The sequence below is a fragment of the Pseudophryne corroboree genome, chromosome 1 (assembly GCF_028390025.1).
Source record: "Pseudophryne corroboree isolate aPseCor3 chromosome 1, aPseCor3.hap2, whole genome shotgun sequence".
In the NCBI taxonomy this organism is placed as follows: Eukaryota; Metazoa; Chordata; class Amphibia; order Anura; family Myobatrachidae; genus Pseudophryne; species Pseudophryne corroboree.
Window position 1 is genome coordinate 719,866,148 of NC_086444.1, and position 16,231 is coordinate 719,882,378.

The following is a 16,231-nucleotide window of genomic DNA, read 5'->3' on the forward strand; positions in this document are numbered from 1 at the left end:
CATGGTGGTGCCGTCCTTCTCCGCAGCGGCAATAGAGTCTGAGCACAGACTCTATTGCGCATGTGCAAACCACTGGGGTGGCCATTTTCCTGAAGATTTTCCTAATGCGCAAAACTCCGGAAAAATGCCCGCTGCGCCACGTTTCCGGAGTTTTCAGCAAGCACAATATAGTTTGTACCACCTAGTGTTCAGACCCTATTGCGCTGCCAGCAAGGGATGGCTCCGACGGGGGACTCTGGAGAGGTAAGTATTAAACAAATGGGTGCAGTGTGTGCCCAGCACACACTGCACCCGTTATAGATACGCCAATGGTTCAATTCCCACGATGGTCCTTACTGTGCGGAGTTTGTATATTCTCCCCGTACTTGCGTGGGTTTCCTCTGGGTACTTCGGTTTCCTCCCACAATCCAAAAATATACTGGTAGGTTAATTGGCTTCTGACAAAATGAACCCTAGTATGACTGTGTGTGCGTATAAATTAGAGATGAGCGCCTGAAATATTTCGGGTTTTGTGTTTTTGGTTTTGGGTTCGGTTCCGCGGCCGTGTTTTGGGTTCGAACGCGTTTTGGCAAAACCTCACCGAATTTTTTTTGTCGGATTCGGGTGTGTTTTGGATTCGGGTGTTTTTTTCAAAAAACCCTAAAAAACAGCTTAAATCATAGAATTTGGGGGTCATTTTGATCCCAAAGTATTATTAACCTCAAAAAACACAATTTACACTCATTTTCAGCCTATTCTGAACACATCACACCTCACAATATTATTTTTAGTCCTAAAATTTGCACCGAGGTCGCTGTGTGAGTAAGATAAGCGACCCTAGTGGCCGACACAAACACCGGGCCCATCTAGGAGTGGCACTGCAGTGTCACGCAGGATGTCCCTTCCAAAAAACCCTCCCCAAACAGCACATGACGCAAAGAAAAAAAGAGGCGCAATGAGGTAGCTGTGTGAGTAAGATTAGCGACCCTAGTGGCCGACACAAACACCGGGCCCATCTAGGAGTGGCACTGCAGTGTCACGCAGGATGGCCCTTCCAAAAAACCCTCCCCAAACAGCACATGACGCAAAGAAAAAAAGAGGCGCAATGAGGTAGCTGACTGTGTGAGTAAGATTAGCGACCCTAGTGGCCGACACAAACACCGGGCCCATCTAGGAGTGGCACTGCAGTGTCACGCAGGATGGCCCTTCCAAAAAACCCTCCCCAAACAGCACATGACGCAAAGAAAAAAAGAGGCGCAATGAGGTAGCTGACTGTGTGAGTAAGATTAGCGACCCTAGTGGCCGACACAAACACCGGGCACATCTAGGAGTGGCACTGCAGTGTCACGCAGGATGGCCCTTCCAAAAAACCCTCCCCAAACAGCACATGACGCAAAGAAAAAAAGAGGCGCAATGAGGTAGCTGACTGTGTGAGTAAGATTAGCGACCCTAGTGGCCGACACAAACACCGGGCCCATCTAGGAGTGGCACTGCAGTGTCACGCAGGATGTCCCTTCCAAAAAACCCTCCCCAATCAGCACATGATGCAAAGAAAAAGAAAAGAAAAAAGAGGTGCAAGATGGAATTATCCTTGGGCCCTCCCACCCACCCTTATGTTGTATAAACAAAACAGGACATGCACACTTTAACCAACCCATCATTTCAGTGACAGGGTCTGCCACATGACTGTGACTGATATGACGGGTTGGTTTGGACCCCCCCCAAAAAAGAAGCAATTAATCTCTCCTTGCACAAACTGGCTCTACAGAGGCAAGATGTCCACCTCATCTTCACCCTCCGATATATCACCGTGTACATCCCCCTCCTCACAGATTATCAATTCGTCCCCACTGGAATCCACCATCTCAGCTCCCTGTGTACTTTGTGGAGGCAATTGCTGCTGGTCAATGTCTCCGCGGAGGAATTGATTATAATTCATTTTAATGAACATCATCTTCTCCACATTTTCTGGATGTAACCTCGTACGCCGATTGCTGACAAGGTGAGCGGCGGCACTAAACACTCTTTCGGAGTACACACTTGTGGGAGGGCAACTTAGGTAGAATAAAGCCAGTTTGTGCAAGGGCCTCCAAATTGCCTCTTTTTCCTGCCAGTATAAGTACGGACTGTGTGACGTGCCTACTTGGATGCGGTCACTCATATAATCCTCCACCATTCTATCAATGGTGAGAGAATCATATGCAGTGACAGTAGACGACATGTCCGTAATCGTTGTCAGGTCCTTCAGTCCGGACCAGATGTCAGCATCAGCAGTCGCTCCAGACTGCCCTGCATCACCGCCAGCGGGTGGGCTCGGAATTCTGAGCCTTTTCCTCGCACCCCCAGTTGCGGGAGAATGTGAAGGAGGAGATGTTGACAGGTCGCGTTCCGCTTGACTTGACAATTTTGTCACCAGCAGGTCTTTCAACCCCAGCAGACCTGTGTCTGCCGGAAAGAGAGATCCAAGGTAGGCTTTAAATCTAGGATCGAGCACGGTGGCCAAAATGTAGTGCTCTGATTTCAACAGATTGACCACCCGTGAATCCTTGTTAAGCGAATTAAGGGCTGCATCCACAAGTCCCACATGCCTAGCGGAATCGCTCCGTGTTAGCTCCTTCTTCAATGCCTCCAGCTTCTTCTGCAAAAGCCTGATGAGGGGAATGACCTGACTCAGGCTGGCAGTGTCTGAACTGACTTCACGTGTGGCAAGTTCAAAGGGCATCAGAACCTTGCACAACGTTGAAATCATTCTCCACTGCACTTGAGACAGGTGCATTCCATCTCCTATATCGTGCTCAATTGTATAGGCTTGAATGGCCTTTTGCTGCTCCTCCAACCTCTGAAGCATATAGAGGGTTGAATTCCACCTCGTTACCACTTCTTGCTTCAGATGATGGCAGGGCAGGTTCAGTAGTTTTTGGTGGTGCTCCAGTCTTCTGTACGTGGTGCCTGTACGCCGAAAGTGTCCCGCAATTTTTCTGGCCACCGACAGCATCTCTTGCACGCCCCTGTCGTTTTTTAAAAAATTCTGCACCACCAAATTCAAGGTATGTGCAAAACATGGGACGTGCTGGAATTTGCCCATATTTAATGCACACACAATATTGCTGGCGTTGTCCGATGCCACAAATCCACAGGAGAGTCCAATTGGGGTAAGCCATTCTGCGATGATCTTCCTCAGTTGCCGTAAGAGGTTTTCAGCTGTGTGCGTATTCTGGAAAGCGGTGATACAAAGCGTAGCCTGCCTAGGATAGAGTTGGCGTTTGCGAGATGCTGCTACTGGTGCCGCCGCTGCTGTTCTTGCGGCGGGAGTCCATACATCTACCCAGTGGGCTGTCACAGTCATATAGTCCTGACCCTGCCCTGCTCCACTTGTCCACATGTCCGTGGTTAAGTGGACATTGGGTACAACTGCATTTTTTAGGACACTGGTGAGTCTTTTTCTGACGTCCGTGTACATTCTCGGTATCGCCTGCCTAGAGAAGTGGAACCTAGATGGTATTTGGTAACGGGGGCACACTGCCTCAATAAATTGTCTAGTTCCCTGTGAACTAACGGCGGATACCGGACGCACGTCTAACACCAACATAGTTGTCAAGGACTCAGTTATCCGCTTTGCAGTAGGATGACTGCTGTGATATTTCATCTTCCTCGCAAAGGACTGTTGAACAGTCAATTGCTTACTGGAAGTAGTACAAGTGGGCTTACGACTTCCCCTCTGGGATGACCATCGACTCCCAGCGGCAACAACAGCAGCGCCAGCAGCAGTAGGCGTTACACGCAAGGATGCATCGGAGGAATCCCAGGCAGGAAAGGACTCGTCAGACTTGCCAGTGACATGGCCTGCAGGACTATTGGCATTCCTGGGGAAGGAGGAAATTGACACTGAGGGAGTTGGTGGGGTGGTTTGCGTGAGCTTGGTTACAAGAGGAAGGGATTTACTGGTCAGTGGACTGCTTCCGCTGTCACCCAAAGTTTTTGAACTTGTCACTGACTTATTATGAATGCGCTGCAGGTGACGTATAAGGGAGGATGTTCCGAGGTGGTTAACGTCCTTACCCCTACTTATTACAGCTTGACAAAGGGAACACACGGCTTGACACCTGTTGTCCGCATTTCTGGTGAAATACCTCCACACCGAAGAGCTGATTTTTTTGGTATTTTCACCTGGCATGTCAACGGCCATATTCCTCCCACGGACAACAGGTGTCTCCCCGGGTGCCTGACTTAAACAAACCACCTCACCATCAGAATCCTCCTGGTCAATTTCCTCCCCAGCGCCAGCAACACCCATATCCTCCTCATCCTGGTGTACTTCAACACTGACATCTTCAATCTGACTATCAGGAACTGGACTGCGGGTGCTCCTTCCAGCACTTGCAGGGGGCATGCAAATAGTGGAAGGCGCATGCTCTTCACGTCCAGTGTTGGGAAGGTCAGGCATCGCAAACGACACAATTGGACTCTCCTTGTGGATTTGGGATTTCAAAGAACGCACAGTTCTTTGCGGTGCTTTTGCCAGCTTGAGTCTTTTCAGTTTTCTAGCGAGAGGCTGAGTGCTTCCATCCTCATGTGAAGCTGAACCACTAGCCATGAACATAGGCCAGGGCCTCAGCCGTTCCTTGCCACTCCGTGTGGTAAATGGCATATTGGCAAGTTTACGCTTCTCCTCCGACAATTTTATTTTAGGTTTTGGAGTCCTTTTTTTTCTGATATTTGGTGTTTTGGATTTGACATGCTCTGTACTATGACATTGGGCATCGGCCTTGGCAGACGACGTTGCTGGCATTTCATCGTCTCGGCCATGACTAGTGGCAGCAGCTTCAGCACGAGGTGGAAGTGGATCTTGATCTTTCCCTAATTTTGGAACCTCAACTTTTTTGTTCTCCATATTTTATAGGCAGAACTAAAAGGCACCTCAGGTAAACAATGGAGATGGATGGATTGGATAGTTTACTAGTATACAATTATGGACGGACTGCCACGGTTAGGTGGTATAAAAAAACCACGGTTAGGTGGTATATATTATAATAATAATACAATTATGGATGGACGGACTGCCTGCCGACTGCCGACACAGAGGTAGCCACAGCCGTGAACTACCGCACTGTACACTGGTTGATAAAGAGATAGTAGTATACTCGTAACAACTAGTATGACACTATGACGACGGTATAAAGAATGGAAAAAAAACCACGGTTAGGTGGTATATATTATAATAATAATACAATTATGGATGGACGGACTGCCTGCCGACTGCCGACACAGAGGTAGCCACAGCCGTGAACTACCGCACTGTACACTGGTTGATAAAGAGATAGTAGTATACTCGTAACAACTAGTATGACACTATGACGACGTTATAAAGAATGAAAAAAAAACCACGGTTAGGTGGTATATATTATAATAATAATACAATTATGGATGGACGGACTGCCTGCCGACTGCCGACACAGAGGTAGCCACAGCCGTGAACTACCGCACTGTACACTGGTTGATAAAGAGATAGTAGTATACTCGTAACAACTAGTATGACACTATGACGACGGTATAAAGAATGGAAAAAAAACCACGGTTAGGTGGTATATATTATAATAATAATACAATTATGGATGGACGGACTGCCTGCCGACTGCCGACACAGAGGTAGCCACAGCCGTGAACTACCGCACTGTACACTGGTTGATAAAGAGATAGTAGTATACTCGTAACAACTAGTATGACACTATGACGACGGTATAAAGAATGGAAAAAAAACCACGGTTAGGTGGTATATATTATAATAATAATACAATTATGGATGGACGGACTGCCTGCCGACTGCCGACACAGAGGTAGCCACAGCCGTGAACTACCGCACTGTACACTGGTTGATAAAGAGATAGTAGTATACTCGTAACAACTAGTATGACACTATGACGACGGTATAAAGAATGGAAAAAAAACCACGGTTAGGTGGTATATATTATAATAATAATACAATTATGGATGGACGGACTGCCTGCCGACTGCCGACACAGAGGTAGCCACAGCCGTGAACTACCGCACTGTACACTGGTTGATAAAGAGATAGTAGTATACTCGTAACAACTAGTATGACACTATGACGACGGTATAAAGAATGGAAAAAAAACCACGGTTAGGTGGTATATATTATAATAATAATACAATTATGGATGGACGGACTGCCTGCCGACTGCCGACACAGAGGTAGCCACAGCCGTGAACTACCGCACTGTACACTGGTTGATAAAGAGATAGTAGTATACTCGTAACAACTAGTATGACACTATGACGACGGTATAAAGAATGGAAAAAAAACCACGGTTAGGTGGTATATATTATAATAATAATACAATTATGGATGGACGGACTGCCTGCCGACTGCCGACACAGAGGTAGCCACAGCCGTGAACTACCGCACTGTACACTGGTTGATAAAGAGATAGTAGTATACTCGTAACAACTAGTATGACACTATGACGACGGTATAAAGAATGGAAAAAAAACCACGGTTAGGTGGTATATATTATAATAATAATACAATTATGGATGGACGGACTGCCTGCCGACTGCCGACACAGAGGTAGCCACAGCCGTGAACTACCGCACTGTACACTGGTTGATAAAGAGATAGTAGTATACTCGTAACAACTAGTATGACACTATGACGACGGTATAAAGAATGGAAAAAAAACCACGGTTAGGTGGTATATATTATAATAATAATACAATTATGGATGGACGGACTGCCTGCCGACTGCCGACACAGAGGTAGCCACAGCCGTGAACTACCGCACTGTACACTGGTTGATAAAGAGATAGTAGTATACTCGTAACAACTAGTATGACACTATGACGGTATAAAGAAAGAAAAAAAAATACCACGGTTAGGTGGTATATATTGTAATACAATTATGGATGGACGGACTGCCTGCCGAGTTCCGACTGCCGACACAGAGGTAGCCACAGCCGTGAACTACCGCACTGTACTGTGTCTGCTGCTAATATAGACTGGTTGATAAAGAGATAGTATACAATACATACAACAATGAATATACTACTATACTGGTGGTCAGGCACTGGTCACCACTAGTCACACTGGCAGTGGCACTCCTGCAGCAAAAGTGTGCACTGTTTAATTTTAAATTAATATAATATTATGTACTCCTGGGGGCTCCTGCTATAACAACCTGCAGTGCTCCCCAGTCTCCCCCACAATTATTATAAGCTTTGCCTTTTATACATTGATGTGCAGCACACTGGGCTGAGCTGAGTGCACACAGACTGAGTCACACTGTGTGACTGGCTGCTGCTGTGTATCGTTTTTTTTCAGGCAGAGAACGGATATAGCAGAGAACGGATATATATTAAAATAAATAAAAGTTAACTAACAACAACTGCACTGGTCACTGTGGTAAACTCTGTCTGACTCTGCACAATCTCTCTCTCTCTTCTAATCTAATTTCTAATGGAGAGGACGCCAGCCACGTCCTCTCCCTATCAATCTCAATGCACGTGTGAAAATGGCGGCGACGCGCGGCTCCTTATATAGAATCCGAGTCTCGCGAGAATCCGACAGCGTCATGATGACGTTCGGGCGCGCTCGGGTTAACCGAGCAAGGCGGGAGGATCCGAGTCTGCTCGGACCCGTGAAAAAAACATGAAGTTCGTGCGGGTTCGGTTTCAGAGAAACCGAACCCGCTCATCTCTAGTATAAATGTGCTAGGGAATATAGATTGTAAGCTCCACTGGGGCAGGGACTGATGTGAATGGCCAACTATCCTCTGTAAAGCGCTGCGGAATATGTGTGCGCTATATAAATAACTGGCAATAAATGAGGCAGGAATTTTGCTAAGCATACCAGACTATCTACTCGTATATGTTTATCCCAGGAGATTTTGGAACGGTTTTGAATGACTGTTTGCAGAGAGCAATGGTTTGCACACTATAGCACTTTGTAGAGAGTGTTCATACCTTGTGACATATCTTGGTTACGTGCGATGACACAAGGCTCAAAGCTGTTTTATGCATTGGATTATCTTGCTTTTTAGGTTCACTAGCTCCTTAGTATTTTGTTCGTTGTCAGTTAAGACTGACATCTTGTTCCACACATTAATAAGGGGGATATACAAGCCTTGTAGAGAGATAAAGTACCAACCAATCAGCATCTAACTTCCATTTTTCAGGCTGTGTGTGAAAAATGTCAGTTAGGAGCTGATTGGTTGGTACTTTGAGATCTATGTACTAAGCCTTGGAGAGAGACAAAGTCTACAGAGATAAAGTACCAACCAACCAGCTCCTGTCATTTTTCAAACACAGCATGTAATATGTCAGTTAGGAGCTAATTGGCTGGCACTTTATCTCCATCCACTTTATCTCCAAGGTTTAGTACATAGACCCCTTATCTCTCTCCAAGCTATGATACATTTCCACCTAAAAGAGAAATAAAAACCTACTTGAAAAACCGTTTTAACTTCTCTGTACACAGAATGCATATATATGGGTATCAAGCCCTTTAGAAGTGAACTACATAAAACTTGTTACATTTCCTAATGTAGACCTGCAACTGATAGAAATTGATAATGTCCTTTTTGAAAAGTAGCATATTAACATAATTATGAACACTATATATGAAGTCAGTAAGAGCTTACTTCACTATTTTTCTTAGTGATGAACTATATTTAATTTGAATTTATCAGAATATGAGCTGAAATGTAAGAAAAATCAGTGGATCCTGGTGTTACTGTTTATTCCTTGGTCAGTGTAACAGTGGCTTGCTTTGTGTCCATGTTATTGGAACAGTTACAGAGGGAGGAGTTGCTATGGCTATTTTACCCTTTTACTTTCATCCTTCTGCCCCTATTTTCTGGTTTCTTTAGCCCCACTGGAAGCAGTCGATATGCCTCATCAGGGGAACTCAGTCGAGACTCCACCCAACTCAGTGATGATTTTGACCCAGAAAATGATAGTCTGCAAGGTTCAGAAATAGAAGAGGAGAGGGACAGAGACTCATATCACTCCTGTCACAGTTCTGTCAGCTACCAAAAGGACTCTCCAAATTGGGAAGGGGAAGATGGCCCAGAAGGCTACAGTGAAGATGAAGAGGGCTACCCTGACAGCAGGGGGCAGCTTTCAGACAGAGATCTGTATGATGATGAACTGCCAGAGGAGGCAGATGAAGATGAAAAGTTGAGATATGAGCTGGAGGACACAATGTATCTGTCAGGGGAGAGTAAGGAGAAGACACCTCCTGAGATCACAGTGGAGAAGGAGAAGACCCCGGAGGTTGTACCAGAGCCTGAGGCAGCGCCAGTAGCACCTGCAGTCCAGGAACCCATACCAGAGAGGTGAGAGGGCAGGGGCATGTAATAAAATGCTTGGGTTTACATAATTAGGTAGAAATATATTTGCACACTTTGTAGGTTGATAAAATTATGAGGCATGTTTGGAAAATCTTAACTATTTAAATACTACTACTATTTTATTTCTGTCTGCAGTATGTATGTTGTTACCAATCTACAAAAATACAGGGAATATGGATTCTGTCTGTTTTAGTCATAATTCAGATAATTGAAGGGAAATTATTATTTTGTCAGGAACTTTTTATATAAACAAATTTACAGCTTGACCATAGCAGCGTAAGTTAGCATTATCTCCACAGAGGATATGAACCAATCTTAAAAGTGTCTCTGCACAATTTGTGTTTTTTTGTTTTTTTAAATACCAAAGACTATGAAATTTTCTGTCTGACATGGAGGTGAGTGCTGTTGGCCAACCCATACCCCAGCTTTGCCTGAGTTTTTAACTGATACGCATTTTGCACACATTTCCAAAGCCTGGAAAACACAATTTAATGGCCACCGTCCAAAAGATAATGGTCCTGGTTCTGAGTAGCAAGCATCTTCGTATGTGGCGGCATCTAGCAAATTCTAACAAACTGCACATGCGCTATTGCAGACATACACATCTGTCTGAGCGATTCTGAGTCATTTCAGGGGGACAGCTTGGAAGCAACTGGTTATACAAACAGAAGAGATTGTCATGAGAGTGTCTTGGGCATGTTGCCGGAGTTGCATCCTATTCTGAGTCGTGTGCAGTGTCGGCTCCAGAGGTGGGGCTGCCAAACATCTCCAGCCATGACTCATTGACAGTTGGTGTGGCTCCTCTATTTGAATTTTGGACTGTGCTGCTGCCCCCCCTCTTGAGGTGACCCTGCTCATGTGTGTGATGAAGGGACGTCTACTTAAGACAGCTTTGTAGCCCCAGCATAGGTACAGTAGATATGAATGCTCATACTACTGATGAAATGTAGGCTGCTCTAGCAGATGGAAAACAGTGGGGCAGCTCGATGAGTATACATAAAGACAAATTTAGGGGGACATTTACTAAGTAGTGATAAGAGCGGAGAAGTGAGCCAGTGGAGAAATTGCCCCATCAACCAATTAGCAGCTCTGTATCATTTTACAGCATGCAAATTATAGATGTTACTTCAGTACTGATTGGTTGCCATGGGCAACTTCTCCACTGACTCACTTCTCCGCTCTTACCACTGCTTAGTAAATGTCCCCCTTAGTCGCCTTAATATTCTGTTAGCATATTATCGGCATATTCGAATGCATCCCAGTGTATGTGAATGCAATATTGCAATGCTTGGCATGATAATATGGTGTTATATGGGAGTGCTTATTAAGTACATGGTACACTGGGCCTGATTCATGTTTGTAAGCAAAGCAAAAAAAAAAAAAACAAGTAACTGGGCAAAACCATGTTGCACTGCAGATGGGGCAGCTGTAACGTGCAGGGAGATTAAGATTTGGGTGTTGAAACTGAAATCTAAATTGCAGTGTAAAAATAAAGCGGTCCAACATTTGTGGGCTAAATGTAAAAGTAGCCAGTATTTACCCTGCACAGAAAAATATAACCCACCCAAATCTAAATATCTCTGCACATGATGCTGAATGAGGCCCATAGACTTTAATATTGAAAAGAGTGGTAACTAACCATAAAATATAATATAAAAAATTGGAAACTATATGTTTTATAATTGTAAGCAACATATTATAGACACAATTAATAAATCTTGCCGCTATCAAAAAGCATGTACACTGCAATTTAGATTTCAGTTTGAACCCACCCCACCCAGGTCTAACTATATCTGAGACACCCCCCCCCCCCCACACACACACACACACCTTGCATTGCACATGGTTTTGCCCATTAGAAAAAGTTTATGCTTTTGCGATCCATGCTGAATCAGTCCCTATATCCGGTCGGGGTACCTGCACATTACTGCTGTAATATTCCAGTATATATGTGGAGGTGACTCTTGTTCTAGAAGTAGGAAAAAAGCCTCTGATAGACACTGACTCTTAGTAATTGCTGGTGGCCTCTTGCGTATTGTAACAAACTGTCTTCTTTTACTGGAGGTATTTTATTGATATTGTAGCTTTCTAAGTAGGCTTTTTGTCCAAGATTATGACATGTATTATATCTTTTCCAGTTACAGGGATGAGGGTTCCAGCATGTTGAGGGCTAAGTCAAATTGGTTGAGAGCATTTAACAAGGTGCGGATGCAGCTTCAGGAGGTATGTATGAATCTGAGTGGCATAAAGACCCACTTTCTGCCTGGACTTGAATAACAGCTTTGGGTGTTTCCTAATGCACATTTTCTTGAAAAGGTCAATGTTTAATGCATTGAAAAAATATTTGCAGGTGATTCAAAACAGGCTCTGATCATGTGATGTTACTCTGCACTCAATTACACAGTGGACAAGCTAACATTTGTTGAGTTTAATATGACATTGCTCTATATTACTCCCATCACCATTTTTGTTACCCTCTCTGATTGTCATTTTATGTTTTTCATGTTTTGTTTTATTTATTTTGCTTATTTTTATTTTTTTGTGTCATTTTGTTATTTTTTCATTCAGAATGGCTCCCTATCTCCGCCCCTTCCCTGTTCACACCCTCTTCCCAAACATCACTCTGTCCCATTGGCAGATTACAGAGATATCCAGTGCAGGTAGGTGAGGAGTGAGTGACTTATATCAAAATACTAAGAAATACATCTGGTATGATAACGTTAAGGGAATGATTTCTCATATCTTGGAGAGAGATATAGTGGAGTAGTTACCCATTCCAACCAATCAGCTTATAGCTGACGTTTTACAGACTGTGGGGTATATTTATTAGCTCCCGATTTTGACAGATTTGGTGTTTTTTCTTCAAAGTGTCATCTCGGGAATTTACTAAACCAAAATCTCGGCAGTGATGAGGGCATTCGTATTTTTTGGGAAGTCAAAGTAAAAAAATACGAATGAATACACCATCAGTCAAATACGCCTGTTATTTCATACAACTCGGTAATTTACTAAAAATTCTATTTCACAAATACTGCCGGCAATAGCCAAACACTGGCCGTGAAAAAATACAATTCGTACAAAAAAGCAGTTTTAAAATAGACCTGCTTTTTTTTACCGTGTTCTGATAGTTATGCACGGATCCATGAGATCCGTGCATGTTTATCAGTGGGAAGGGGTGGGAAAGTGTTAAAAATTAGAAGAAAAAAATGCGTGGGGTCCCCCGTCCTAAGCAAAACCAGCCTCGGGCTCTTTGAGCCGGTCCTGGTTGTAAAAATATGGGGGGGGGGGAATGACTGGGGTTCCCCCATATTTAAACAACCAGCACCGGGCTCTGCGTCCGGTCCTAATGCAAAAAATACGGGGGACAAAAAACGTAGGGGTCCCCCGTAGTTTTTGAACCAGCACCGGGCTCCACTAGTCAGAGAGATAATGCCACAGCCGGGGGACACTTTTATATCGGTCCCTGCGGCCCTGGCATTAAATCACTGACTAGTCACCCCTGCGCTCCATTGTAACCAATGGTGGGAACTTTGCGGTCAGCGGTGAGGTTACTCGCGGTCAACCGCTGACCGCACAGTTCCCACCATTGGTTACAATGGAGCGCATAGGCGCTACATTGTATCTCTGCCGTGCGCTGCCTGACTGACAGCTCAGGAGCGCACAGCCAATCAGGAGAGTGCCACGACGTGGCGCTCCCTGATTGTCTGAAGGGACCCTCTGCGACAGGAGTCACGGGGGGGTCTTGGCAGTCGGGGAAAGGGGTCCCATGTGTAAACATGGGGCCCCTTTCAGTGCGTGGTTCGGGTTTTTCGGTTTGTTTTTTTGCCAAGTACGTGGATTACAAGCTCAGAAGAGGACAGATCTACACTGGATTTTTGTGAGTATAATTTTATTCACAGGTACCCCATGGATTCTACTTGGAGAAGTGGACCGAGCCACGTGTGAACATAGGTAAGTATGTGTGAATGTAGGTGTGCATGTATGTAATAAAGTTTTACTTTCAAGGTGTGTGTATTCTGTTTTTATTTGGGTATTTTTTTGTAGTAGTACTACAGGTACCAGCGGGCCCGTTTTTCCACCGCATGCTGGTACTTGTGGTTCTCCAAGTACCAGTTTGCGGAGAGGCTTGCTGGGACTTGTAGTACTGCTACAAAAAACAATATTCTTATTTTTACACATGGCTATCAGCCCCCCATCCGCAGCCCTTGGATGGGGGGGACAGCCTCGGGCTTCACCCCCGGCCCTTGGATGGCTGGAGGGGGGACCCCTTGATTTAAGGGGTCCCCACTACTCCAGGGTATCCCGGCCAGGGGTGACTAGTTAGATATTTAATGCCAGGGACGCAGGGACCGATATAAAAGTGTCCCCCGGCTGTGGCATTATCTCTCTGACTAGTGGAGCCTGGTGCTGGTTCAAAAAATACGGGGGACCCCTACGTTTTTTGTCCCCCGTATTTTTTGCACCAGGACCGGACGCAGAGCCCGGTGCTGGTTGTTTAAATATGGGGGAACCCCAGTCATTTCCCCCCCCATATTTTTACAACCAGGACCGGCTCAAAGAGCCCGAGGCTGGTTTTGCTTAGGAGGGGGGACCCCACGCATTATTTTTCTAGATTTTTAACACTTTCATTTTTTTTGTAAAGGTGCACAATGAAGCCCTGCACGGATCTCACAGATCCGGCCGAGATTCATTGTGTTAATGTCGGCAGTGTTTTACTAATCACTCCCGTAAAACACTGGCCGAAATTACGAATGACATCGACATCGGAAAAAACTAAAATGCAGAATACGACAGGTTAGTAAATGTGGCGTAAAAAATTCAAAAAGTTGCAAATTCACACATTCGATGTCATTCGTGTTTAATCTCCTTCCAAATCGACACAAATAAGAATTTTAGTAAATATACCCCTGTGAGAGAAAAACAGTTAGCAGCTGATTGGTTGCTATGAGCAACTTCACCACTTTATCTCTCTCCAGAATTTGATAAATCTCCCCCTAAGACTAATTTACAAATACTAGTGTTTGTGACAGTCGAAGAATTACAGATTTGTCCTCATACTACAGCCCTACTTGGCACACCAGCTTTCAAGAGATTTTGCTACTTTGCTAGTGATGGCCATTTATGCCGAAAATGCAGCTTGGAATGTACCAGGAGACTGGGCTGAATAATTTGATATATGACTCTTGAATATCTGTGTGCGACTGAGTCGGAATCTGTGTACGAAGTCCTATAATGCAACGCCCATGGATTTTTCCATGCCAAGTTCAGTTGTGCTTCTTTTACAGACTAGTGGATGAGATGTACTAAGCAGTGAAATGTGTGGAGAAGTGAGCCAGTGGAGAAGTTGCTGATGGCAATCAATCAGCATTGAAGTAACATTTATAATTTGCATACTATAAAATTATACAGGGCAGCTGACTGGTTGCCGTGGGCAACTTCTCCACTGGCTCACTTCTCCACTCTTTTCATTGCTTAGTACATCTACTCCTGCGGGGTCTATTTACTAAGCCTTGGACTGAGATAAAGTGGACAGAGATAAAGGTACCAACCAACCAGCTCCTAACTGCCATTTTTCTAACACAGCCTGAGACATGGCAGTTAGCAGCTGATTGGCTGGTACTTTATCTCCATCCACTTTATCTCAGTCCAAGGCTTAGTAAATAGACCCCTCAGTCACACGCAGATATACAAGTGTCACATATCAGATTAATCAGTACAGTATCCTGGTGCATTCTAAGATGTATTTTTGGGCAAAAAAGATGCTAAATGTTAGAGAGTTGCACGTGACCTGGCAGCTCTCTCACGCCAGGCATCTCACGTTGCGTGGCATATTGAGTCTAGATTTATGAGGACACATCTATAACTCAAAAAGTCAAGCTTCCTCATTGGTATCTAATATGATATGGTATGTAATGTAATATAGGTATGTAATATTATACAGGTAGTGTTTCTACTATACAGTCTAATATACAGTCTAATATATTGTGTGTGACTGAGGGGGAGATGCATAATAGCTGCACGTTTCGTACCACTTTAACTTGTCCTGCTTCACCTCTTTACCAAGGAGAAGCAGGAACATACACAGACGAGATGTATTATCATCTCATTTGCCAGAGTGAAAACTTCCGCCTCCAGCAATCCCCGCCAGAGTACACAGTGCATCAGCCTACAGCTAATTCACTATGTCTCTCCTTCCAGCCTGCTCCACTGGGCACGAGCGAGATCTTGCAAGCTTTGCAAGATCTCCTATGCAACCCAGACCGGCAGCCGCAGTTGCCACTATAGTGGCTGTGAATGGGGCAACTGTCGAAATCGTGCCACTGACCGTTCATATATTGGCCCGCACATCGGCATGCTGTCTTGTCATGTAGCACACACTGGCACAGTAATACATTGAGGGGAAGCGGTATCAGATTAGTGCACATAACACGCTAATACCACTTTTCCCCCATACCTACACTTCATACCTGTACATCAACCCCTGAGTCTGTATACGAAGCAGAACCGAACTTGTATTGGAAAAAACTGCTGCAACATTGTAGCACTTTGTATAAAGATTCAGAGACTCACACAGATATACAAGTGTCAGATATAAAATTAATCAGCACAGTCTCCTTGTGCCTAGTCACATGGCTCAAGAGGCAAAAAAGATGCCTGACGCTAGATGATCTGGTATGCCAAGAGGAATATTTGGCGTGACTCCAGCAAAGGTGTAAGAGGACATATCTGTAAACATTAATTAAAAAAATGCCACATGGAGTAAAGAACATTGCTTGGAGACATTTGGACTTTAAAGGAGAAAACCTGCCACTTTGATACCACTTTGACAGATAACAAGACTGGATAGGGTGTGGAACATTTAAGAAACTATAGAAATTTAGGCCAGC

At 44.5% G+C, this 16,231-nt stretch overlaps 1 protein-coding gene across 17 annotated transcripts in view; it reads left to right on the forward strand.

Moving 5' to 3' along the window:
• Positions 1-16,231, forward strand: part of UNC13A (unc-13 homolog A) — a 425,576-nt gene that overhangs the window by 186,738 nt on the left and 222,607 nt on the right. For all 17 annotated transcript variants that reach the window (XM_063915631.1, XM_063915548.1, XM_063915566.1 and 14 more), the window contains 2 exons: positions 8,862-9,329; positions 11,483-11,567. In XM_063915631.1, coding sequence (XP_063771701.1) covers positions 8,862-9,329; positions 11,483-11,567 — 553 coding nt within the window. The remainder of the gene's footprint in view (positions 1-8,861; positions 9,330-11,482; positions 11,568-16,231) is intronic.